The sequence below is a fragment of the Gracilinanus agilis genome, chromosome X, assembly GCF_016433145.1.
Source record: "Gracilinanus agilis isolate LMUSP501 chromosome X, AgileGrace, whole genome shotgun sequence".
NCBI classification, from domain to species: Eukaryota; Metazoa; Chordata; class Mammalia; order Didelphimorphia; family Didelphidae; genus Gracilinanus; species Gracilinanus agilis.
This window is the reverse complement of record NC_058136.1, coordinates 41,791,194-41,816,014: the sequence shown is the minus strand read 5'-3', so window position 1 is coordinate 41,816,014 and position 24,821 is coordinate 41,791,194. Positions and strand designations below refer to the sequence as shown.

Here is a 24,821-nt window from a genome sequence, read left to right as displayed (position 1 = left end):
TTTTGACCTTTTGTTCTTCTAGGTGAATTTTGTTATTGTTTTTTCTAGGTCTATAAAATAATTCCATCTCTTGTGTCTTTGCCTGTCTTTGCCCTGGTTATTTCCCCATACCTGGAATACTTTCCTTCATCATCTCTACCTCTTGAAATCTATGGTTTCCTTAATTACTTTGGAAATTGTAGCAAGATTTGAATTTAATTGAATAATTTTTATGTCTCATCAAAATGATATCTCTTTGATAGGGTAATGAAAAGAGCTAGAAGCAAGGTTAGATATGGTACAGCACCTGACTTCTAGTTCTTACTCTCCTTCTAAACTAATTCAAAACTTCACTTTTCTGCACCTCTTTAGCTACTTTCCTGCTCTTAACAGTCTGTGGTTTGATAAGGGCACTTTATAATATGCTATTCAAAGTAAGCATTTTTGCATTAGTACTCATTTTATTCAATGTGCCATTCAATTTTAAAAAATCTAATGTCCTTATCTAACCACTTGCAATTTTCTCTTACTTGTAACAAAATTCTATTGTACGAAAAAATTCAATGGTACCAAAAATATTTTCATATATTTTTCTTCTTGAAAAACTCCACAAGAGAAAATAAGGCTAAAAATCTATCTCAAAACAAATTTCAGTTTTCTTTCCAGAATGTGATATTTTGAAAATACAGTTAGAGTCACAGACTCTTAAGGACAGGAAGGGAGCTAGAGAGGCCTAGAAAAATCCTTAATAATTTTGCTGTTCCTTTTCAACTCAAGGGATTTCTCAAGTTCTAATATATCTTCTATAGTTTTTTTTAATTTTAAGAAATGCATGGATTTGTGGTTAAAATTTTTTTAGAGTACATATGCAACATAGTTATGTCCTACCACAATATGCCTGGTCAGTGAAATTGTGTGGTATTGAATGATATCCTTAAGATTTGTTTTTATAGGTAAGTGAGATAATAGAACTAGCGAGATAGTTTTTTCCTTAATAATTTTGTCATTCAATACCTTGGTAATATATTGTATTAGTGTTAGGAACATGTTTCTTCTTTATGAAAGAACAAATCTAAAGTCACATTAAAGGAGATAATGACAACATGCCATTTAGCCCATGTAATCAGTTTAGTTGTTTCCAGAAAAGGTACGTCAATTGTATTTGTTCTCTATAATGCTGAATTGATATAATAGTTTATAAAAATTCCCTTAACTGATATTGATTTACAGAAAGTCCTAAGTGACCTTTCTGATGCTCAGTGTAATGGTCGGGATTGATTTTTTGAGCTTCCTTTTTTTCTTACTAGTAAAGCTAATCTTATTTTTGTCTTTGTTTTTCTATTTCTGTAACATTTGTCTTAACCTTTATGGGATTATAGTTATTTAGAGGCATCTCAGTGTACTGAACACACAGATGCTATTGTGATTTCTGCATTTAATTCTTGTTACTTTATCAAAAATTAGAATATTTCTTTCTCTGGTATTCCTTATGAGAGGTACTCTTGAAAAACTAAGTCACACCTCTACATGGATGTCAACAATGACCATTATTAATTCTTGAGTTACATTTGCATTAGATAAATAATTTTACCATTGCTACTCTGCTATAATTACAAAGGGATATTATGTTTGAATGGCTTAATTTTTAAAGTTTCGTTGATGTCTTATTTTTATAACATAATTTATGATTATAAAGGCCTCCCCCTCCCATTTCTTCCATCCTCCGTTTCTTACAACAAAGAAAAGTAGTTAAGCTGACATAGCTATCATATCTGAGCATATACAACATGTACCTATAACATAAAGGGACACTTTCTCATCTTCCTTTCCTCATATTTTCTCCTAGGTCCAGATTGGTACTTATGATACAATGACATTCAGCTTTCTCTTATTATTCTTTCTGTTTACATTATTGTAATCATTGTGGGTACTGTTTTCTGGATTCTGCTTTCTTTGTTCTGTATCAGATACCATCAGTCTTCCTATATTTCTCTGAATTCTTCATATTTGTTCTTTCTTAATATCATGATATTGTTAAATTTACATGCTAAAATTTGTTTAGCCATTGTGTAGGTGATAGGCATCTGCTTGGTTCCAAGATCTTTGTTACCATGAAAAATGCTGCCGTGAATGTTTTGGTGTGTATTTGGCCTTTCTTTCTGTTTTTTTTTTTTCCACTTCATTTTGGTATGTGTCTAGCATTGGAATCCTTGGATTCCAATCAAATCATGGATCAAAGTATAAAAAATTAAGTAACTTTGTTTATATGGTTCCTCATTTTTTTTCCAGAATGGTTATACGAATTCATTGCTTCACCAGGAGTGTATCTTGTCTTCCCAAAGCCCCTCCAAAGTCGACTATTTACATCTTTTGTCATCTTTGCCAATTAACCGAGTGTGCAGTGAAACCTCAGGGTTGTTTTGATTTGCATTTCTCTCATTAGTGATTTGGAGCAATCTTTCATATGGCTATTGATAGTTTTTAAAAGAATAATTAAAAGTTCTTCATGTCCTCAGACTACCTATGGCTCTTGGTCTTATATATTTTTTGTTAATTAACTATATAAGTTGGATAATAGGTTATTATCAGAGAGATATAATGCAAATATTTTCCCAGTTAGAATTTTTAAAATCCTAGCTTCATTAATTTTATTTTGTAAAGTTTTTAAAAATGATTAATTTTTAATATATTAATTTCTAAATTCATTCTAAATAATGGATTATTTCATATGAAAAAATTTTTATATTTGGAATTATTTTGATGGGAATCCTTTGCTTATGTATTTTCTCCTTTTTCTTAGCTCTCTAGGACTCACAATCTATTTTTCAATGTCACTTTGACCATGTGGCTATTACAGAACTTAATGTACTGAGGCAGCTGGCATAGTAAATATAAAGTGCTGAATGTGGAGTCAGAAAGATCTAGGTTCAAATCTTAAGTAGCCACATGTTCCTGGACACATCCCTTAAGCTCTCTGAGCCTTTGTCTCCTCCACCATAAAATGGGAATAGTGATAACCTCAGATACCAACCGTCTGGGACTGTTGATTTGATCAAATGAGATAATAAATGTAAAGCACTTTGAAGACCTCATGGCAATATAAATGTAACCTATTGCTATTACTTACGTCTGTTATAATGACTTTGTTCCATGTGGAGAGCCTAAAATGCATATTTGAACATTTTCAAAACCAAATATCCAATTTATCATTCAGAATACATTAGTTTTTTTCTCCTTTTAAAGTCTTGCAATTTTTTTCTTCTTTTTGTGCAGCTGCTTTATTCTCGAGGATTGCTAATTGACCTTCTAATCAAATCAAACGTTAGTCGATATGCAGAGTTCAAAAGTGTCACCAGGATCCTTGGATATCGAGAAGGAAATGTATTGCAGGTAGTGTACCGATGGCAAGTGGTGACTGTGAGAAAATCCAAATTCCTACTTTTTAGGTATGTTTGAGGTGAAAGCAGACCACCCTCTGGCTTACAGACTTCTTCATTTGCACTCATAGTGGTTACTTTAAAGTCTTAGATATCATAGCCTGGGAAATGCCTAGGAGATGCAAAAAGTACAAGAATGTGTTCTACATGTGTTCTTAGGATTGTTTGATCAGTTATTTAGCAGCTTCATGTTGGAGTTGAGAAAACGTTACGTTTCGCAGACAGCATTAGGCAGGCGACATAAGCTGACAGTCCCCTCCACACCATTGTCCTTTTAATGGCACATAGAATAACCTGGCAGAATTAAACAAGGGAGCTCACATTTAATTAGTTCTGTAGTCAACAGAAACGCCGTCAGAATTGATGGGTAGAAACAAAAAACAACCTGACTAGAATAGAAATTATTTACCCAGTTGTTTTAAGGAAAAAAAATACAAAACATTAGTTTGAACACTTTGACCACTGGGAAGGTAATTTTGACATTAAAATAATTAACAGCCAATCACTATAACAGGGTAACAGAGCTATTTCTCCACTGACAGATCATCCTGTTTTGCAGGTACCTTGCTCCAGAGCAGATGTTTTTAATAGCAAGAAACTCACTATGCTAGAAAAGAGAATGCTGATGAAATTTCTGACATTTTGTTTGGACTACGAACAGCACCCTGACGACTACAAAGGTAGCGTTATTTCATTAAGCAGTTTATACTATTTGTGTGGGGCATTGTTTTTGCCAATTACAGTGATTCACTCTATAGAAGACTCTCCTCCTTCATTATTTTTAATCCACTCAGCTTTAACTTTACCACTACCCATTGGTATCTCCCAGGTAAGTCCCCTGGCCTCTGATTTTCCCTGTCTGCCAGCTTGTAAATTATGGCTTTATTGTACTTTGTAATTACCACTGGAATAGGGAGATATCATGGCCTTGCTTTGAATCGGGAAGACCAAGTCCTTTCTTTGTCATATATTAGCTTTGTTAACAAACCTAGCCAACAAACTTAATGACCAAGACTGAGTTACAAAGGAACTGCTCATCTAGGTTATTAGAGACAGTCTTTATACAAGATATTCTCCTCTGCAATAAAATCACAGAGTCTCTACCCCAAAATAAAAAAAATATATGTATATTAATACATATATAGAGGATGTCCCAAAAGTCTTTGTGCAGTTTTAAGCTTTAATAGTTTAAAGCCCTTGGGAACACCTTGTAGATGTCAGTAGCTGTGTCTTTCCTCCTTTTTCTGGGAATTTACTGGTTGGGGTCTTGAGCTCCTCATATGACTCTAGTTTTTGTTCCCAGAAAACAAACGGGAGGAAGGTGACTTAGGGGAAAGAATGCTCAATTAAGAGTTAAGATGTAGATCTTATGTGTAATTCCTTGTTATATCTGGGCATGGGACTTCTCTTTGCCTCCATTTCATAAAACCTGGATTATATACTTGATTATATTTGGAAAGCCAGTCAGTCAGCTGGCACTTATTAAGTACCTACTAAATGCTCAGGTCACCAAAAAAAAAGACCAAAAAAAAAAAAAAGACAAACCAAATAAAACCCAGTCCCTGCTCTCAAGGAATTTGTAGTCTCACGGGAGAAACAGCACACAAACAAACACTTTGTATAAACAAGAATATGTACAAGATGATTTATTTAGCCCATCTGCCAAGCTGGTTTTACCAAGGTGTACCAGAAGTGCCAGTCCTCCCTGATTACCCAGGTTGAGTAAACTTCAAACCCACAGGTGAGCTAGGAGGATGTCTACCCAAAGTGTGTGAAGACTTTCCCCAGCAGAATGGGTGGATAAGAACAATTTGTTCCAAAGGCCATGAGGGTAGTGGAAGCAGGGACTATGGAGCACTTAGTGCTTGGTCAGACATTAAAGATGCCAAGGTCTTCCATTACATCTCAGACCATAGCCAGTTGCCCTGACTTTTCTCTTGCCATTGGACTTGGATGACTCTGGAAAAGAGAGAGTAAGGCTGAGGACTCTTGCTCCAGTCCAGCTCACACACAAATCAAAGCATTGTCCTGTGATCTTGTCACTGGTCTTTTTTGAAAACAAGGGTGAAGGACAACATTGCATGTAGGCTAAATTAGAGCCAATTTCAGAGGGAAGACACTAAGTTTATGGAGGAATTGGAAAGATTTCTTTTAGGAATTGAAACTTTGACTGGATCTCAAAAGAAGCCAAGAAATCTAGGAGGCAGAGCAGGAAAAGCATTCCAAACATGGAGGACAGGTAGTAAAAGTCCTCAGAATTGAGAGAGTACTTTGTGTAAGCGAGAGCAAGTAGTCCAGTGTCATTGCATCGCAGAATGTATGAAGGGGAAAGAGCTACAACTGGATACTTACTCGCTATGTGACCCTGGGCAAGTCACTAAGCCTTTTATTTGCTTCAGTTTCCTCATTTGCAAAAAGGAGGTAATAATAGCACTTACTTCCCATGGTTGTTGAGATAAATTGAAATATTTGCAGAGCACTTTGCTTACTTTAAAGCCCCATATAAAAGGTAACTCTTATTATCCTAAAAAGAATGGCAAGATTGGGAGAACTAGTTAATTATAGGCTTTAAAAACCAGAGGATTCTATATTTGATCTTGGAGTAATAAAGAGTTACTGGAGTTTATTGAATAGGGAAGAGAGGGAACATGCTCAGTCCTGGGCTAAATTGATTACTTTGGTGACTGAATGAAGGATGAATTGGAGTGAGGAGAGACATGAGGCAGGCTGACCCACCAACAGATCATTGTAACTGCCCAGGAGTGAGGTGATGAAGGCTTGCACCAGGGTGGTTGGCAATATCACAGGAGAAAAGGGAAAGGAGAAATGATTTGCCTGTGTTCACATAGCCTGCAAGGGACAAAGTTGGCACTCACATCATGGGTCTTTTGAGTCTGTCTTGCTTCTTTTATCTGGTGGTCTGTCCAAACAGGATTGCACTGTCTACTTCATTGTTGTTATGAGGATCAAATGAGGTAATATATTGAGTGCTTTGTTATCCTGAAGTGCTCTATAAACAGGAGCCAATAAAATTTTGGTTTCCAAACAATAGACTTGGCAAGTTTCTCCTAAAGTGTACAATAAACAAATTGGAAACTTTTATAAATCCGTAATGAAAATTGGTAGAATATGCCTGTAGATTGGACTTTCTGAGTAGACTCTTTTGTCAAGAACGCTAGGGTTTTTCCTTTAGCATAATGTTCTAGGTCAGTGTTGGTGAAGTATTGGCACATGTGTCCAGGCTGCACTTTAGCACCCGAGGACATTTTTTTGCATGCCCAGCCCCTCTGTTCAGCTGCCCAAGCAAGCACTTCCTCCCTCAGCTTTCTCCCCAGTGATGCAGGGAGGGCTCACAGACAGCTTGAATTTGCCCTCTGGGCACTCAGACTTGAAAACTTTTGCCAGTTCTGTTCTCGGTCATTCTGTGGTGCAAGATAATCAATCATGGACATGGACCTTAAAGGCCCTCTAATTTAACACTTTTGTTTGCCATAAGAGCAAAATGATGTGATTTGGACATGGGGCAGGATCCAGGTTTTAAAGATAATTTTGACTATAACACACTACACCTCCTCCCCCTTGACTCCCCTCCCCACCCCCACACTGCTCAGGGAGCAATAGATTTCTAGTTTCATTTTTGTAGGTAAAGCTAGTAATCTGACTACTTGTCAAAATTGGAGAAATCATCCCCTAGCCCATTATCCTTCTATTCTTTTTTTGTTCTGTTATCCTTATGTTGCCTGGACAGCTTCACTCCTCCCCTTGTGCATTTTCTTAATCTCTCCTTTTCCAACAAGAAAGCCTTTCATTAGATCTGGGAGTTCTTTAACTGTATTTTCAATAAGCATTGCAATCAATACAATGTTTATATTTTCTTAAGGGATGGGATTTCCTTCCTTGAAAAATCTATTTACTGTGTACCATATGTTCTTCATTTAAAGATAAAAAGTTGTTTAGGAAGTTCCTGATGTTTGTGTGACTATAAAGCAACAAAATTCATTCCACACACCATATGCAGTCTTGTTACTTTATAGTGAAATTGTGTTATTAGCTTTACTATGAAATAAGGTTTTCCTTTTTTGTAAAGCCTTGATGAATATTGACTCAGTTTCCTTCAGAATTTTTTTTTCTTGTGGAAGTTTTATATTTTAAAATGTAATTTTTGGTGACACTTTATAGTTTTCATGAGAATAAGAAAGATTTTTTTTAAAACCCTCACCTTCCATCTCAGAATCAATACTTTGTATTGGTTCCAAGGAAGAAGAGTGGTAAGGGCTAGGCAATAGAGGTTAAGTGACTTGCCCAGGGACACACAGCTAGGAAGTATCTTAGGCCAGATTTAAACCCAGGACCTCCCGTCTTTGGGTCTGGATCACAATTCATTGGGCCACCCAGCTACCCCTAAGACAGATGTTTTAAGGAGGAAAAAAGAATTCATGGAGAGATGTTAAGTTCAATTCACTTTGCCATTCATGTTCAGACATATCTTTGCTGTTTTCCTGGTCGTAATAAACAAAACAACTAATTTTCTAGGTCTAAAAGGCTATTTTTGAAAGAAAATGACAGCTGATTTTCCAAACTCTTGGGATTTGCAAAAAGTTTTCTATTCTATTATTTCCTCATCTATATTGCTTATTCACCAAAAGGCTCGCATACCTGTTGCCCAATGTGATTTAGGGAGCCTTGAGTTTTGGGATAGTTTCATTTTCAAGGACAAGGAATTAGAAACTGAATTGTACGTATAGAGTTGGGACCTGGTTGGTGTGAATAATGAATCCATTGAAGTGATTGCATTATTTGAATTTACCTTGCATATTTTCACTGGGCTGGAACCAGTGACCCTATTTTATATAATTATAACTTCAGAGAGTATGAATACATATGACTTCTTCATAGAGTTTATTGTTTACACTAACCAGGACTCAACTGTAATAAATAATAACAGTAACAAACTGTTTTCATGACCCTGATTTGTTTTTTTTTTTCTTTGAACAGCTTATGAGGAATGTACCTTTTCAGAATACTTAAAAACTCAAAAACTGACACCGAATTTGCGACACTTTGTCCTTCATTCCATTGCAATGGTATCAGAGACATCCACCAACACCTTGGATGGCCTCAGAGAAACACGAAACTTTCTTCAGTGTCTTGGGCGGTATGGCAACACTCCCTTCTTGTTTCCCTTGTATGGCCAAGGAGAAATGCCCCAGTGTTTCTGCAGGTAAGTCTGACTTGGTCTATTTTGTTTATGCCAAAGGGAGGATCATGACAATGTAATTGCTGTCAGCTTTGGATATTGGATCGAGTCAGTGGAGCCTCAAGTGGAGGGAACCACTCACAATATGCTTTTCTGGCTCCCACCTAAAGAAAAACATGGAGTCTAAGCACTGGGAATTCGTTAAATGATGTCAGGAATGAATTGTATTCTTATCACCTAGAATGGGTTGAGGCCTGTGCAAAATTTTTAGTTCATATTTTGCCTAAAGATGAGAAGAGAATTTTGTTACTAAATAAGTTGATTTCTACACATGGCAGAATGACTTGTTTATCCACAAACCCATCAGTTTACCCAGCCTTTATTAAGCACTCACCATAGGTGAGGCACCATGACAATTGTGAGTTCCTAAAGACCAGATGTCCTCATGGCATCTCCATTCTACTGCACCAAGAAATTGCTTTCCTAAAGTTGGGTTTCTGGAGGAAATCATGCCTCAACATTTTCTGTCACCACTTTTATACCCTCAACATGGAATTAAATTAGACTACAAGTAGCTAGGTGATGGAATGAATAAAAAATAATCTGATACATCTGGATTCAAAAAGACCTGAGTCCAAATCTGGCCTCAGACACTTAACAGCTATGTGATCTTGGGCTAGTCACTTAACCTTTCCTTTAATTTATTCATCTGAAAAATGGGGATAATAATTACAACTACCTTTCAGGATTGTTATGAGGATAGCATGAAATAATATTTGTAAAAAAGCACTCAGAACAGTTCTTGGCATATAGTAGGTGTTGTAGAAATGCTTATTCTCTTCCCTTCCCTTCCTAATGTGGTACCCAGTTTTCTTGTCAGCACTGACCATCTTCTATGGCTCCTATTCAGTTTGTATGTTAGTGGAGTAACTCTACCACTGCCTATACATCACAGCCTACAATTTTTATCACCTGCTTATCAGAATAAGGTGTCACCTGTTCTGTGATTTCTAACCACCATTCTCTAGTCGGTTTTAATGTAAGCCTCTTTAAGCGTTGCTCTCGACCAGTTACACTGTGTGTTCTCATCAAGGCTACTGTTATAAATGGCATGCATGCATATTTATGTGAATGATTCAAAGACATTTGTAAGTCATATCCTTACATTCTAAACGAAGTCTGCATAAGCAGAATAGCATTTTGAAACTACTCAAGATTCATCAGTAGATGAAAGCACTTGGGGGCTTTTATAGTTTAAATCAGTAGGTTTTTAATAAAGAAAATCAAATTACCTTCTATCTCTAAGTTCATAGGTGTGAATGGCAGGTTTTCTTTTCATAAATGGGAATATATTACAAGAGAGGGCAGTGAGATTTAAATGTTTTTCTATTTGGCCCAGTCACCAAGTTTTACGTAGTTTACTTTAGGAGTTAATTTTTTTTCTGGAGTGGTCAGGTTTATTTCCATGAAATAGGTGTAAAACATTTAACCTGCAACCTAATGGGTTATACTCAGAAGTCCTAGCTCTATCCCTTTTGATTAACTGATCTCTGTTGTGGTGTTATATTATCTCAGCCTCTGAAACTACTTCACATTCAAAAAAGTTCTAACCATATTTTTAAATACTATGACATGGGAGATGTCTGTGGGAGCAAACAGGCTCTATTTTTCTCTCAGTTAGCCAGAGTACCCAATGATCATTACTCTCTTTGTGTGATACAGGAATAATGCTTGCCTTGCCTTTGGAGGAGAAGGCAGTGGTTCCTAGATGGCAGGTATAAGATCTAGTTTTGGTCTCTGCTCTAATCCTGTGGAGTTGTGAACAGATGCCATATTGAGCGATTACTTGGAGCATATTGGAATGGTGGTTGCATTGTGCTGGGTGTTATCAAAAGAAATAGGCACAGATGTAGTCTGCCTGTCAGGAGTTGAAACATCAACAGAACAGATATCTGTAAACAGGTGGCCACACATTCACAATACCTAAAGAAACTACTTGGTAAGAGTTTAAGCTCAAAACACATAAAGTTATTCATTTGTTCAGGCATATCCAACTCTTTGTGACCCCATATGGGATTTTCTTGGCAAGGATACTGGAGTGGTATGCCATTTCCTTTTCTAATGGATCAAAGCAATAGAGGTTAAGTAACTTGCCCAGGGTCACACAGCTAGTAAGTGTCTGAGGCCAGATTTGAACTCAGATCTTCCTAACTTCAAGCACCTACACACACACACACACACACACACACACACACACACACGGTCATAAAGATAAGAGGATGATGGGGCAGCATTATTAGAATCTAAAGGCAATCCTATACATTCCTTTAATAATGATAGTAAGAACATGGACTAACTAAGGATTTTGTAGCATTCATTAATTAAGATCCAGACTATGTTTGAAACTGGAAAGCTAAAAAAAGTCAGTTAAAAAACACATTTGTTTAGCATCTACTATGTGCCAGGCTGAGGATGCAAAGAAAGGCAAAAAACAAAAACAAAAACTAGCTCTTGCCCTCCCAGAGCTCACCATCTAACAGGGAAGACAACAGGTAAACAACTATGTAAAACAAGCTATGTACATTTAGAAATGGGAAATAATCCCTAAGGAGAAGGCAGTAGAATTAAAGACACTGGAAAGGCTTCCTGTAAAAGAGGGGATTTTAGTGGAGATTTGAACAAAGCTAGGAAAGCCAAAAGGTGGAGATGAGGAAGGAAAGCATTCTAGCCATGGGGGACAGCCAGGAAAAGTGGATTCTTAACTTAACCTAACCTACTTGGATAAGCATGAAGAAATTGAAATGTTATATATTTCATGACCTTTTATTTATAAAATATTTAATAATAATTTCTATACTATCAAGACTATATTTTCTATGTACAAAAGAAAAGTCATCAAATTATCAATTCAGTAGAAAATAAGTTGAATGTTATTTCAATCTATCTTGAAAAATAGTAACAGAAGAGAGCCCCACATGACATTAAAACAGTCTTATCATCTTGGTAAATAATGACCATCCTTACACAAAAGGGATTTTCAGATTTTAAGAAATCATTTGCAGTATTCTCAAACTCACCATATCTAAACCAGAATTCATTATATTTCCCACTCACCTTCATAGTCCAACTCTACCCAGTCTCCTGTATTCCTGATGAGGGCACCACCATTCACTCCCAGCAACCCAGATTAGATTCACACCTTTGGGGCTACCTTTGACTTCCCACACCATTCTTTCTCCAGGCAGTTGCCAAATCTCATTGGTTTTTCCTTCTTAATAAGTCTCACATCAGTCTCCTCTCTATGTACCACCCTCATTTAGAATAAAAAGGGAAAACCAAAACCATTTTGACAAATATGCACTCAAGTTAAATCAATTCCCACATTGATCATGCCCCAAATAGATCTCTCATTCTGCTCCCTGAGTCTATTGCTTCACTGTCAGGAGGTGGGCAGCATGCTTCATCATCTGTCAGCTGGAATTGTGGGTGGCCACTGCACCAATTGGAGTTTTTAGGTATTTCAAAAGTATTTGTCTTTACAGTGTTCTTATTGTATAAATGGTTTCCACTTCATTCTTCATCATTTCATACAAGTCTTCCCAGATTTTTATGAAACCATCTCTTTTGTCAATTCTTGCAGTGCATAAGTATTTCGTCACATTCATATACATTCATTGAAATGTAACTGAATTTTTTCAACTACTTATCACTTACCAAATAGTTGTAAATCTTTTAACTTTTACTGCTCTTTTTTGCTACAAAAAGAATTACTATGAATATTTTTATTCAAGTCCTTTCCCTCTCTCTTTGATCTTTTGGAACATTTGGGCCCAGTAGTGGTGTCACTAGATCAAAAGGTATACACAGTTTAGTGACTTAGGGCTTACAGAGTTCCAGATTGCTTTCCAGAATGACTGTAGAGATTCATAGCTCCACCTCCCCCATTAATGGGCATGAACTTCCTTCTGAACACCCAGGTTCGTGGATTCTGTGTCTCCTTTGGCTGCTGTTCTGATTCATCCCACATGTCAGGTCAGTTGTCATGTCTTGCCAATGTCTCCTTTCTATTCTTACATCTACCATTCTCATTTAGGGCTTTGACACCTTTAGTCTGGCCTATCTCCTTACCTCAAGCTTTTCCTCACTGTACTACATATGTATTTCTGTGTATGTGTGCTGGGGTTTTATTAAGAGACTAGTCATACCTTTTTGCTGTAGTTTGGGCAAAAAGCATTTTTCATCAATATAATTTTTTAAAATTGGTTGCTAGAACTATGTGTTTAAATAATCATAGATCTTACTGAGAAAGATTGTTGATGTTCTGGAGCTTGTCCTAATCAGCATAATATCATCCACAAACAAGAGCAGCTCATCATCTATAGGGAATCCTTCTATTTGCATATCCTCCATGACGATGGTGAGCAGCTTTGGTGAGCGTCTGTCGCTGTAGTCTATGTCATGTTATTAATCAGAGGGTCACATTTATCAAGGAAAATTGTATGATATATTATAACATGTACATGAGAGTATATTTTTTCCTGGAAATAAAAAAAGCCTTTAGTGCTATATTTTTCTCTACTGAAAAAAATGCTTTTATAATTATCAATGAAAAAGAAATCTTGCAGTATTTGTATTCTCTCTTCCATAGTAGTAACAATAAAGATGTACTATGTTTTAGAAAATCAATTCTGAAAGCCTCTCTGTTTACTTCTCATTCTTTTTTTCATCAAGGATAACTTAGATATATGTGTGGATTCTTCTCAAAGATTTTATAAAGGTGAGAAAATAAGTAGATGGGTCATTAGTTACTAATGTCTTTGGCTAGTTGATATGTGTGAAGTAGAGACTTAATTGTAGAGTACTACAATGTAAATACTAAGAAAATAGAAGAGTCCTGGAATGAGTCTGAACATATTTTTAGAAAGCTAATTTCTGTTGATGTTTGGGAGTGGGGTATTGCTGTAGGTAATATTTTCTGTTCTTTTGGTATCTTTCTGTCTCTAATATATCTTATACATTTTTTCTTTATGCTTTCAAAATTGTCTGCTCCAGAATAGTCCTTCCGGTTCAGTTACTCTTTACAAGTTTCTTATTATGCACCATTTTTTCTTATTTCTATAGCATTTTGAGGACTGAGGTACTTATCTGTAAATGCGATGATTCTTCCTTCTGTTATTGGCAATAAAAGTACATCATTATATTATAGCAAAGTTGACAGATCTGTTCCTTTTTTCTCCTATTTGTTGCCTTACTGGCTTCATTTATGCATGTTCTTGGAGTGATCAGCACATTAATAGTCACGTCAAGCTTCTCATAAACTTGCTTTTGCCTTTATTACTTTTTGCTGTCTTATGAGGCAAGATGGCTTGTAATCTTCAACTTTCCTCTTCTCTACTGCCTTTAAAAAATAACATGAAACTTTGTATTACATGTGAAACTGACTATAGTGGAAAACTTTTTGGTATGTGCAATGACCTGACTAGACATAGCTTAGATGGCTCCAATTTTGTAGGCATTATGTAGAGCATTATAGAATAGGGCATAACAGAGAGAGGCCACCTTTTCTCCATCAGGCTAGATCTTTGTATTTATCTCAACCACATTGACGTCATACAGTTTCTTTATGGTCTGCTTGATTTAATGTTTTTTGGCTTTGTTTCAATACCATCTTGGGGAAAAAGGCCTCCATAATGTTGTTCAAATGAGTTTGTAAATAATTTCTCATTGTACCGGGCTGCTTTTCTTTATGGTCTGCTTAATTACCTTAAGATTTTTTGGCCAATTTGTGTTGCTGACATAGAGACTAAAATGGACAAAAGATCTAGATATTAGAAAAGTACCTCAAGAGTTCTGACCACAGCCATTTTTTTGAGTCAGTTTCAGTTGATATTTGTTTTGAGGCAGAGAGAGGAGATGATTTTGATCAATTCTGCTTTAAAAGAAGTAGTAAGGGAAGAAATATATTTTGGAGGTTTTTAAATTCAAAGTGAGATGTAAAAAAGTAATTTACTAGGATTAGTAGATATACAATAATCTCAAAGGAGGAGAATGTGGAGACTTGATGTGACATTTTAGGAAAAGACACCAATCAGCTATTTGATATGATATTACTATAAGTCATTTATAACGGATGATATGAATTGGAGTTAAGGAAAGGACTGGTCAATAGTCATTTCAGGCAGAGCATATTAAAATAAAGAATTTTTGAAATATGAACAAACTGCAAAGACAGCAGTTGAAGGGAAGTAATGTGAATTGATTTGAATGTTTTGGATTTTTTCTTGAGAGAAAGCTAGAACTAACAAGTTAGCATGTTGATTAAAACTACTGTTAAGCTGGGAAATGGGATTTAAATTGATTTCTTGGGTTTAAAAATATCTTTAAAATCTGTTTGATACCTATGTAATAGAGATATAAATGTATATCTGTGCGTGTAATTTTTTTTCACAGGAGTTGTGTTGAGCCAGTCTTGGAAGTTGACATTTATCTATGAGATATCTGTAGTAGGACAATTTTTACCTATTAGTGAATTTCTGATAAGGTACATTGCCCTGACAGCATTAGTTAGAAAAGCTTCCTTCTTTTTAAGGGCCAATACGTTCATTTTTTCTTCAACAAATCAATTTTATTTTCAGTTCTGAATCTGCCTTTCCCTTATCCATTTGTAAGATAAGAAAAACAAAAACTCTTACAAATATGTTTAGTCATGTCAAAAAATTCCTGCATTAGCCATGTCCAAAAATGGAAAGGAAAAGGAAGAGAAAAACATATACTTCAATCTACAATCTGAGTCTATCCACTCTCTTTTTGGAGATTGATAGCATGTTTCAAAATGAGTCCTTTGGAATTCTGATTGGTCATTAAGTTGGTTAGAGTTACTATTGAAAGTTGATTATCTTTACAATATTGCTATTATTGTATAACTTGTTCTATTGGTTCAGCTCACTTGCCTTTGCATCAGTTCTTGCAAACCTTCAGGGGTTTTTCTGAAACTGTTTTCATTTTTGATACTGGTAATTTGATTTTCTTCTTTTTTTTTCTTAGTTAGATTACCTAATGGTGTATCTCTTTATTTAAAAAAACCCAGCAATTCCTAGTTTTATTTATATTAGTTCTAATTTTTTAAAACTTTCAATTTTGTTAATTCCTCTCAATATTTAGAATTTCTATTTTGTTGTTTAACTGAAAGTTTAATTCAAATATATTTCTTGTTTAATTGGGATTTTTTAGTTTGTTGGTTTTCTAGCTTTTAAAAATGCATAATGAATTTATTGTTATGCTCTTTTTCTCTTTTATTGATGTAAATGTTTAGAAATATAAATTTTCCCTAAGTACTGCTTTGGCCACATCCTACAAATTTTGGCATGTTGTGGCGGTATTATCACCACCTTAATGATATTGTGGATTATTCATTTCTGTGATTTGTTCTTTGACTCATCCATTCTTTTTTTTAAGTCAGTGGACAAGAAATATTTATTTGTCTTTTTAAACATTTATTTATTTAATTAATTTAGAATTTTTCCCCATGGTTACATGATTCATGCTCTTTCTCTCCCCTCCTCTAAACTATCCCCTCCTGTAGCCAGTGCACAATTCCACTGGGTTTTTACATGTGTCATTGATCAAGACCTATTTCCATATATTAATATTTGCATTAGGGTGATCATTTAGAGTCTACATCCCCAATCATGTCCCCATCAACCCATGTGATCAAGCAGTTGTTTTTCTTCTGTGTTTCTACTCCCACAGCTCTTTCTCTGGATGTGGGTAGTGTTCTTTCTCATAAGTCCCTCAGAAATGTCCTGGATTGTTGTATTGCTGCTAGCAGAGGAGTCCATTACATTCGATTGTGCCACAGTGTATCCGTCTCTGTGTATAATGTTCTCCTGGTTCTGCTCCTTTCGCTCTGTATCCATTCCTGGAGTTCGTTCCAGTTCACATGGAATTCCTCCAATTCATTATTTCTTTTAGCTCAATAGTATTCCATCACCAACAGATACCACAATTTATTCAGCCATTCCCCAATCAAAGGGCATTCCCTCATTTTCAAATTTTTTGCCACCACAAAAAGCATGGCTATAAATATTTTTGTACAAGTCTTTTTCCTTATTATCTCTTTGGGATATAAACTCAGCAGTAGTATGGCTGGATCAAAGGGCAGACAGTCTTTTAAAGTCCTTTGGGCATAGTTCCAAATTGCCATCCAGAATGGTTGGATCAATTCGCAACTCCACCAACAATGTATTAATGTCTGATCCATCCATTCTTTAGGATTAAGTTATATAGTTTACAATTAAAATTTTTTAAAAATTAAAGCCCTTACCTTCTGTCTTGGAACCAATACAATGTATTGGTTCCAAAGCAGAAGAATGGTAAGGGCTAGGCCAGTGATGAGCAAACTTTTTAGAAAGGGGGCCAAAGGAAAGGAAATGTTCATCTGTCAGTCTGTTTCTAAGGCAACTCTTTTGAAGTTTCATTGTATTGTATCCTACTCATTGTATTCGTTAGATTAGGAATAATGTCATGTGACCTGATAGAACATTTCAGGGGGCCGCATCTGTCTCACTGGCCATAGTTTGCCCATCACTGGACTAGGCAACGAGGGTCAAGTGACTTGCCCAGGGACTCACAGCTGGGAAGTGTCTGAGTCCAGATTTGAACCTAGGACCTCCTGTCTCTAGGCCTAGCTCTCAATCCACTGAGCTACCCAGCTGCCCCCTTACAATTAATTATTAATTTAGGTTTCAAAGAACCTTTTTTGAATATATTATTGCATTATAGTCTATCAAAGTTACATTTAATATTTTTGCTTTTCTGCATTTATTTGTAAGGGTTTTATATCTTCATATATGACAGTTCTTGTGAAAATGCCATGAACAAGAGGGAAATAGTTATACTCCTTTCTTTTCCCATTCAGTAAGTCTCCAGAGGTCTATCATATCTAAGTTTTCTAAAATTCTATTTTGGTCCTTGATTGTTTTCTTGTTTATTTTTTTTGTTTGATTTATTTCACAGGGATAAATTGAAGTCCCTTACTAATACAGCTTTATTATTTATTTCCTCCTGTAACTAATTTAACTTTTCCTTTAATAATTTAGATGATATGCCATTTGGTGCTCATATATTCAGTATTGTTGTTAATTCATTGTGTATGGCACCTTTTAGTAAAACATAATTTCCTATTTACCTCTTTTAATTAAGTCTATTTTTGCTCTTGCTTTGTCTGAGATAATGATTGTTATCCCTGCCTTTTTTTCACTTCATCTCAAGTAGATTCTGCTCCTGCACCTCATATTAACTTTTTGTTAATCTTAATAAAGATTACTGTTGAATCTTTCTGTTTCAAGTATATTTCTTATAAATAACATATTGTTGGATTCTAATTTCTAATCTAATCTGTTATCCTCTTCCATTTTATGAGTGAATTCATACCTTTCACATTCACAAATGTTATTTCCCTCAATTCTATTCATTTATACTATTCCTTCTCTTTAAGGATCTGTTTTGCTCCTAACCCCTGCCTCCCTTAATATGCCTTCTCTATTATCCTGTTTCCCCTTTCTTTTAATTCTTTTCCTTCCTACTTCTCTTTTTGATAAAATGGATAAGATGAATTTTCATACCTAATTGTATATGATTATTCTTTCCTCCTTTATTTCAGATTAGAGAAAAGTTCAAATGTCATTTGCTCCCCTCTATTGCAACCTTTGTTCAATAATTTTTTCCTTGAATGCCCTGTTTATTCAAGATAATTTTCCGCATTATTTCTCTATTTTCTGCTCTCTTCAGTGAATTCCTCTTTCTTACTTATCCATTCTTTTGAGGTCATCCAAAAATAATAGAATCACACTCAGACCTTCTGTTTAACAAGACTCTCTCTAATGACCTCCAGTGATAATAAAGTTCTGACAGTCTACAACAGTGGTTCCCACACTTATTTGGCCTACCGCCCCCTTTCCAGAAAAAATATTCTTATTGCCCCCTGTCACATACTATCACTGCCCCCTTACAGTTATTCACCCCACCCACCCAAATGCACCTGTGGCCATCACCGTGCCCCTGGATTGCTGCAGCACCCACCAGGGGGCAGTAGCGCCCACTTTGGGAATGACTGGTCTACTTGTATCATTATCCCATAAAAATGTAAACAATTTAAATTTTTATAATTCATTATGATTTCTCAGTCATGTTTCCCTCTTTATACTTCTTTTGAATTCTTATTTGAATGTCATATTTTCTATTCAACTTTGGTCTTTTTATTAGAGATGCTTCAAAGTCCTCTTTCATTAAGGGATCATTACCCTCACCTACTCCTGTTCCCTATCCCCCATAGGATTATACTCAGTTTTATAGGGCAAGTTATTCTTGGTTTGAATCCTAGATTCTTTGCCTTCTAGAATATCATATTCTAAGCTCTCTAGTTCTTCAAAGTAGTAATGGCAAAATATTGTATAATATTGACTGTGGCTCCTCAGTACTTGAATTCTTTCTGGTTGCCTGTAGTATTTTTCCCTTGACCTAAGAATTTTGGATTTTGGCTGTAATATTCCTGGGAGTTTTCATTTTGAGATTTTCAATTTCTATTTTCTCCTTTTGTTCTAAAATATCTGTATGTTTTCTTTTATGCTTTCCAGAAAAAAAGATGTCTAATCTCCCTTTGCTGTCCCCTACCTCCTGACTGTCTTCTCTATTCTGTACCTTTATATTCTCCTGTGTGCTGAGGTGACCTCTAGAGCCTTTCTTCCTCACTAGAATTCTCTCCAGCCACAGATACTCATTCTTTAATGGTTAACATATTTGTACCCTTATTGTCCCCTTCCTAGTGGTTCTGAACCCTCAACTGTCAGTGTACAAATTGCCTGTCCTCTACTCCTTACTCTCTTATTCTAATGCCTGTCAACCCTTCTTTTCCTCCAGCGGCTCACTCCATGTCTTTGTCCTTTCCACCATGTTTCTCTGGAAGATTTTCTCCATAGTTAAACTTGCTTTCAACTTTGACTTCTTCTTTTCTTATTTTTTCCACCTCTATACTACCTTATACAGGTGAGTCCTTTGCCCCATCGGTCATGGTCAATTATGTATTGCCAAATACGAATCATGGTTAATTTCCACCATCCACAACCTTCACTTCTATTCACATACTACTTAGTAGAACTGGAGAAGTTACAAAACTATTGTCACCTGGACTATTATAAATTTATGTTCCTTAATCTCAACTGGACCCTCACCATAGAAAGGAATTCTTTTTATATTTCCCTAATCAATTTACTGCCTCACCATGACTTTTCATGTCTCCTTAAACTTTTCTTGCATCTCCTTTCACTCTTTCAGCTGAGAATTTTACCTCACTGATTTCTAAAAAAATGGTAAAAATCCATTTTTCCCCTTCTCATCTCACATCACTCAATTGCCTTCCTTTATTAGCTCCTCCATTTCTGTCGCACATGGGTCTTCTTTTTACTAAAGTAAACCCCTCTCTGTGCACCCTTGGTTCCATTCTATCAGTCCTTCTCTAGCAGATTGCTCCTTCTATCTTCCTCCATGACAGAAGGGCAGACCACACAAGTAGACACATCTGAAGCCAGGTTCTCTCAACTCCAAACCTGGAGCTCTATTCACTATGTTTTTCTTCTGTATAATTTTTTTCAGAGATCCCAGCTGCTATGGACTCAATTATCATCTCATTACAGATGATTCTCTGATCTATTTGTGCAGCCCTATCCTCTTTTCTGACTTCCAGTCTCACACTATCAACTTAGTATTGGACATCTCAAACTGGATGTCCTGGTAGACATCTTCAAATGTCTAACATTGAATTCATCTTTGTCCCTAAATTTTTCCTTCTTGCTGTTGCTGCTTGTTACAATCTAGGGAGCCACCATTCTCTATGTCTCCCAACTGGCTCACATCCTAGGTGCTATTATGGATTCCTTTAGTTATTCATCACACATAACCAATATGTCGCCAATCTCTATCAATTCTCCCTTTGCAGCATCTCTAGTATACATCTTCTCTGCTCTTAAAGAGCTACTACCCTGCTGCATATTTTCATCACTTCATGCACTATTGCAATAGCCTATTGATTTGGCTCCTTGCCTCAAGTCTCTCTCTACCCCAGTTCATTGCCCACTCAACTGCTAAAGTGGTCTCCCTAAAGCATAGGCCTGACCATGTCAACAACTCTCCACTGGCCTTTTCTTATCCCATATTTGTGCCTTTTCACTGACTGTCCCCTACACCTCCCCATAGGTAACTTTCTTCTGAGACTACATATCATTTACAGTGAAAATGTTTTCTTTATACATTGCTGTTTCCTGTTTTCCCCTTTTTAGAATGTGAGCTCTTTGAAGGCCAGGACTAGTTTTGTCTTTCTTTGTATCCCCAGGGCTTAGCACAATGCCTGGCTGACAGTGAACATTTAATAAATGTTTATTTATTTGGTGATTTGACTTGGAAGGGACCATTTGTATTTTTTTGGTAGCTGAGTTGGAGCAATTCAAGTGATTAACACAAAGTTGTATTTTCTCTTTTGTAAAGTACCTATTGATATCTTTTGAAAGTTTATCCATTGTAGCCTTACAATTGTATTTTGAATTTTGAACCTTATCTACCATACATCAGCCATGCCCAGTATATTCTCATTTTTGTGTGTTTGCTTGTTCCATTCCCTTTTCTTGAAATGACCATCCCTTTTATGACCTAATTCATACCATTGGCTTCCTGGAGCCTTTCCTATTCCCCTCATCCCCCATTAGACATAATCTTTCTATTCTGTAAGCTTTTACAGGACTTTATACTATTCTCATGACACTGATCATATTCTGCCTTATTCCAGTTGTTTGTATGTTATTGTATGTACTCACTTCTCTCCTGGCTCTGCTCCTGACTCTCTGGACTTTTCCATCCCTCACAGCAGACTTCTTACCCTGGAGACGTTTCTATCCATGTGGCCTCCTCCTTTGATTGGTGAGTTTCTGCCCGGGACCACCATTTTAGGAAGTGCCTAGGCTACTCATGTTCACTTCTTTCTCACCTCCTCTTCTGACTTGCTGGACTTCTCACTCTGGAGATGCCTCTGCCCCTGCAGCTCCTTCCTCTCATTGGTAAGTTACTGCTAGTGATAATTTCAGAGAGTTTCCAGAAATTCATGCTCACTTTTTTCCTAGCTTCACTCTAACTTAAGACTTTTCCACCTTCCCCATCCCCTCCTTCTCTCTCAGCATTTCAGCCTATTTTTGTATCTTTTCTTTGCCCATTAGATTCTAAGCTTTTGGGCAAAGGAGATGGGTTTTCAGCCTGTATTTGTATTTCCAGTACCTGGCACTTAGCAGGAACTTAATAAATGTTTCATCTATCTTTTACAAGGTCTTTGTGTCTTAATTTCTTTATATTATTAGTTATACCTAGCATTTTTTGAGTCCATAATCTTATTTGTGTAACTACTACTTCCTCCAATGTATATTGCAATCCTTTTATGCCTTCTATTCTTATATAGTTCTTGTCTTTGTCTTTCTTTATAGCTTATTTAACATACTGGAATCTTTCCTTTGGTTCTTTTCATATTTGCTGGGTGCCAATATTACACTTAGATCTCCTCTTCATTATTAAACATGGCCATCTTGTCTCCTTTTCTAGTCACACGTTTACATGATAGTGAACTTCAGTTTTCCTATATTAGCAATGAGAACCTTGGCATAGATGATTAAAGTCATATCATTCTCTATATTGTTTGATTTTATGTCTTTTATACTACTTCTTATGTAAGTCATTGATAATATAGTATCTAACACACATCTTTGCCTTGCCCTTAGAATCCTGTACAGTTTTGATTTTTTAGAGATAATGTTTGATTCTCAACTCCATAGGGTCACCGGGAGAATATTGGTGTTAAAAACATAATTTTTTTGTAGTAGAGCAACATTGTTTATGGTATACAATTTCCCAAAAATAATCCAGCCAGATTTTATCCTTTTTAGTTTTTGGCCCATTTTACTATCTGTAGTGCTTGGCCAAGGTAGCTATAAAACTCAGATTACACATATTATGGCATGCAGTTCCATTGCATTTGATCTCTTTTATTTGACTTTACTGTCCAACTTCATGCAATCTGATTGCTACATTCCCTTAATTTTTCCTATCTGATTTGACTAGACTGATGATTTTTTTAAATTTTTTAATCATTTATTAATATTCATTTTTAACATGGTTACATGATTCAAGCTACTACTTTCCCCTTCACCCCCTTCTATTCCCCCACCAATAGCCGATGCACATTTCCACTGGTTTTAACATGTGTCCTTGTTCAAGACCTATTTCCAAATTGTTGTTAGTTGCATTGGTGTGGTAGTTTTGAGTCTACATCCCCAATCATGTCCTCCTCAGCCCATGCGTTCAAGCATTTGTTTTTCTTATATGTTTCCTCTCTTGTAGTCCTTCCTCTGAATGTGGGTAGCGTTCTTTTCCATAAATCCCTCAGAGCTGTCCTGTGTCATTGCTTTTTGCTGGTACAGAAGTCCATTACATTCGATTTTACCATAGTATATCAGTCTCTGTGTACAGTGTTCTTCTGGCTCTGCTCCTTTCGCTCTGCATCAGTTCCCGGAGGTCTTTCCAGTTCACCTGGAGCTCCTCTAGTTTATTATTCCTTTTAGCACAATAGTATTCCATCACCAGCGTATACCATAGTTTGTTCAGCCATTCCTCATTTTCCAGTTTTTTGCCACTACTAAAAGCACAGCTATAAATATTTTCATACAAGTCTGTTTATCTATGATCTCTTTGGGGTACAAACCCAACAATGGTATGACTGGATCAAAGGGGAGCCATTCTTTTATAGCCCTTTGAGCATAGTTCGAAATTGCCAGCCAGAATGGTTGGATCAGTTCACAACTCCACCAGCAATGCATTAATGTCCCAATTTTGCCACATCCCCTCCAGCATTCATTATTCTCCCCTTCTTTCATTTTAGCCAAACTGCTAGGTGTGAGGTGGTACCTCACAGTTGTTTTGATTTGCATTTCTCTAATTATTAGAGATTTGGAACACTTTCTCATGTGCTTATTGATACTTTTGATTTCTTTACCTGAAAATTGGCTATTCATGTCTCTTGCCCATTTATCAATTGGGGAATGGCTTGATTTTTTATACAATTGCTTTAACTCCTTGTATATTTGAGTAATTAGACCCCTGTCAGAGTTTTTCGTTATAAAGATTTTTTCCCAATTTGTTGTTTCCCTTCTGATTTTGACTACATTGTTTTTGTTTGTACAAAAGCTTTTTAGCTTAATATAATCAAAACCATTTAATTTACATTTTGAAAAATCTTTTCCTTTCCCAGAGATCTGACAGGTATACTATTTTGTGTTCACTTAACTTATTTATAGTTTCCCTCTTTATATTCAAGTTATTCACCCATTCTGAATTTATCTTGGTGTAGGGTGTGAGATGTTGACCTAGACCTAATCTCTCCCATATTGTTTTCCAAATTTCCCACCAGTTTTTGTCAAATAGTGGATTCATGTCCCAAAAGTTGGACTCTTTGGGTTTATCATACACTGTCTTGCTGATGTCATTAACCCCAAGTCTATTCCATTGAGCCTCCCTTCTATCTCTTAGCCAGTACCATATTGTTTTGATGACTGCTGCTTTATAGAGTAGTTTAATATCTGGTACTGCTAGGCCCCCTTCCTTCACATTTTTTTCATTATTTCCCTTGAAATTCTTGATCTTTTGTTATTCCAAATGAAATTTGTTATAGTTTTTCCTAATTCAGTAAAGAAGTTTTCTGGTAATTTGATAGGTATGGCACTAAATAGGTATATTAATTTGGGTAGGATGGTCATTTTTATTATGTTAGTTCGTCCTACCCATGAACAATTAATGGCTTTCCAATTGTTGAGATCCAGTTTTATTTTTTTGGAAAGTGTTTTGTAGTTGTTTTTGTATAATAGCTGTGTTTGTTTTGGTAGATAGATTCCCAAGTATTTTATATTGTCTAGGGTGATTTTAAATAGTGTTTCTCTTTCTACCTCTTGCTGCTGTGATGTGTTGGAAATATATAGAAATGCTGATGATTTATGTGCATTTATTTTGTATCCTGCAACTTTGCTAAAGTTGTTGATTATTTCTACCAGCTTCTTAGTTGATTCTGTAGGATTTTTTAAGTAGACCATTATATCATCTGCAAAGAGTGATAGCTTAGTCTCCTC

General features: G+C 36.0%; 1 protein-coding gene across 1 annotated transcript in view; it reads left to right on the top strand.

The window, feature by feature from the left end:
* The window catches only part of CHM (CHM Rab escort protein), a 208,751-nt gene that overhangs the window by 65,823 nt on the left and 118,107 nt on the right, over nucleotides 1-24,821 (top strand). Inside the window, exons 6-8 of the mRNA XM_044682814.1 lie at nucleotides 3,253-3,369; nucleotides 3,976-4,096; nucleotides 8,412-8,637. Coding sequence (XP_044538749.1) covers nucleotides 3,253-3,369; nucleotides 3,976-4,096; nucleotides 8,412-8,637 — 464 coding nt within the window. The remainder of the gene's footprint in view (nucleotides 1-3,252; nucleotides 3,370-3,975; nucleotides 4,097-8,411; nucleotides 8,638-24,821) is intronic.